This window comes from Gavialis gangeticus, unplaced genomic scaffold (assembly GCF_001723915.1).
Source record: "Gavialis gangeticus isolate Ggan-Ray unplaced genomic scaffold, GavGan_comp1, whole genome shotgun sequence".
NCBI lineage: Eukaryota > Metazoa > Chordata > Crocodylia > Gavialidae > Gavialis > Gavialis gangeticus.
In genome coordinates this window covers 16401363-16403822 of record NW_017728995.1, presented here as the reverse complement: position 1 = coordinate 16403822, position 2460 = coordinate 16401363, and the positions used below count along the sequence as shown (strand labels likewise).

The 2460-nt window shown below is 43.7% G+C and overlaps 1 protein-coding gene across 6 annotated transcripts in view; it reads right to left on the bottom strand.

Moving 5' to 3' along the window:
* Nucleotides 1-2460, bottom strand: part of LOC109287955 (multiple epidermal growth factor-like domains protein 6) — a 360336-nt gene that overhangs the window by 86693 nt on the left and 271183 nt on the right. For all 6 annotated transcript variants that reach the window (XR_002095029.1, XR_002095028.1, XM_019503252.1 and 3 more), the window contains one exon: nucleotides 738-875. Coding sequence is in view for 4 of the 6 variants with exons in the window: in XM_019503252.1 (XP_019358797.1) it covers nucleotides 738-875 (138 nt within the window). In the remaining 2 variants the exon portion in view is untranslated. The remainder of the gene's footprint in view (nucleotides 1-737; nucleotides 876-2460) is intronic.

Genomic DNA, 2460 nt, shown 5'->3' with positions numbered 1-2460 from the left:
TAACAGCATACCAGGATGCATTACTAGGAGAGCTGGCAGCAGATTGAGGAAAGTAATTATTCCCCTCTATTCGGCACTGGTGAGGCCACACCTGGAGTACTCTGTCCAGTCTTGGGGCCTCTGCTACAGAAAGGATGTGAACATATTGGAGAGAGTCCAGCAGAGGATAATGAAGATAGTTAGGAGGTTGAGGCATATAACTTATAAGGAGAGGCTGAGGGAACTGGACTTATTTAGTCTGCAAAAGAGAAGACTGAGGGGAGATATGCTAGCAGCCTTCAACTACCTGAAGGGGGGTTTCAAAGAGGATGGAGCTGGACTGTTCTCAGTGGTGGCAAATGACAGAACAAGGAGCAATGGTCTCAAGTTGCAGCAAGGGAAGTTTAGGTTAGATATTAGGGAAAGTAAAACACTGGAACAGGTTACCCAGAGAGGTTGTGGACTCTCCATCCTTGGAGGTTTTTAAGACCTGGCTAGACAAAACCTTAGCTAGGATGATCTAGTTGGGGATGGTCCTGCCTTGAGCAGGGGGTTGGACTAGATGACCTCCTGAGGTCCCTTCCAACCCTAATTTTCTATGATTCTATGCATGAATGGAAGGAATTAAATGAGATTCTCCTCTAAGTGATAGATTTATTCTAGACACCCCCTTTCACCTCATCCTCTCTTTCTGTTCTGATGGGCCTCAGATACCATTTCCTCTCTTTCAGTGTGACATGGCATTTACTGCGTATTACCTATGCATGTTTTCCCATCCAGATCAAGCACATATCCCTTGTTGCAGGAACAGTGAGGCCCACCAGTTGAGTGCTCACAGCGATGAGAACAACCACCATTGTTGCTTTCACAGCTATTGACAATTTCCATTTCGATTCCTTTTAGAGAAATGATCAAAAGAAAGGTTAAAAGAGGACAGAGCAGCATTTCAAAACAGCATATCTGAAAACTAACTGTTGGGGGGGGTCATACATCACAGCTGCAAATAAAAATCACCCTTTTTAGATGTTAAGCACTAGGAAGTGTCCTGTTGTAGTAAAACAATATTTAGCTAATGAATAATTTGCTATTCACCTGCTGTAATAGTACAGTGCCAGATGCACTAATGTCCAAATAAAAATATTTTAACATAGCTCTTTACATAGCATTTAAACAAGGGAGGTAAGTTTGTTCACCAGAAGTGGGGCGACTATACAGAAAGCTCATAACGACTGTGCTGCTCTTTTGTTCATTCTGAAAAAAGTTGCTCTTACTTCTCTCCAGCCAGCAGGAGCTAAGGCAACAGTCAGCTTTCATGTGAAGTCCACAGTTCAGAAATGTATCCCCAAAGCTCCCTACTCACCAAGACAAGGCAAAACATGCTGTTCCAGGCCCTCTTCAATGTGTGGGAGGTGCTTGGGAGAGGGACTCTGGCAGCTGAAATCCCTCAAAGGAATCTGAATAACTCCCTTAGGATTTCTCCCGGAGGCTTCAACATAACACAGACTACAACTAAACTGACCCAGTGTCTTTTTGCCCTGTTTCTATGACTCCCACCTTAGCCACTGGTCCAGTTTCTTTCAGGCAAGGTAAGAACATGTTGCAAGTTTTCTGTGCAGAGGCTGGCCAGGCTTTGTGGAAGGCTTCATTTGCCCTTTAGCTGTATGTGCCTAAGAATGAAGGGGGAGCATTGTTCAAATCCAGGTTTTCCTACTGAGGATCTCTTTTGAGGATGCTTTTGAGATCCAACACCCCAGAAACCCTCCTGGAAGGTACTGTATCGAAAGGAGCTGCCATGCCTCCTCAAGTGTTTCAGCACAGAAAGAAACTCTGCTTAAACTCAGGGCAGCAAACCCTCACCTTTGTGGACAGCTTCCTTCACAGGCTGACATAATTTTGGTCCTTCTTTTTGCACCAAGGGAAGACTAACAGATCCATCACTATGCTGAGAAGACCAGGAATTGCCATCTTGGTGCAGGGGCACAAGTCAGGAGGAATAGAAGGACAGGCACATGTGATGCACAGTAGGAAGGATGGCCATATTCCCCTGAGAGAGGAGAGGTGGTTCAGTTACAGAGCTAATCTGGGACCTGGGGACCTCAGCTCAGTTCCTGTGTGACTTTGGGCAAGCTATTTAGTCTCTCTTGCTCCAGCTGTAACACTGAAATAATACTTTCCTACTTCACAGGGGATATTGTGTGGCTGAATACATTAAAAAGACAGTAAGGTGTTCCAGACATGTTAGTAGCCATGCCCACCTTGGATAGATTTAGAATATTTTTAGTTTAATTCTTTTTCCCCTTAACATTGTGTGCAAGGCAGGCAGAATTTTGCCTTACAAAGATTTGTATGTAAATGATAAAAAATCCTTCTAGAAAATTATGATAGACTTGAATGGTTTATAACCCATACACTGCTTCACATAATGTATCATATCCTGCATATTTAATAACACCTCCTTTGTCTCCGTGATGTTTATTGTTC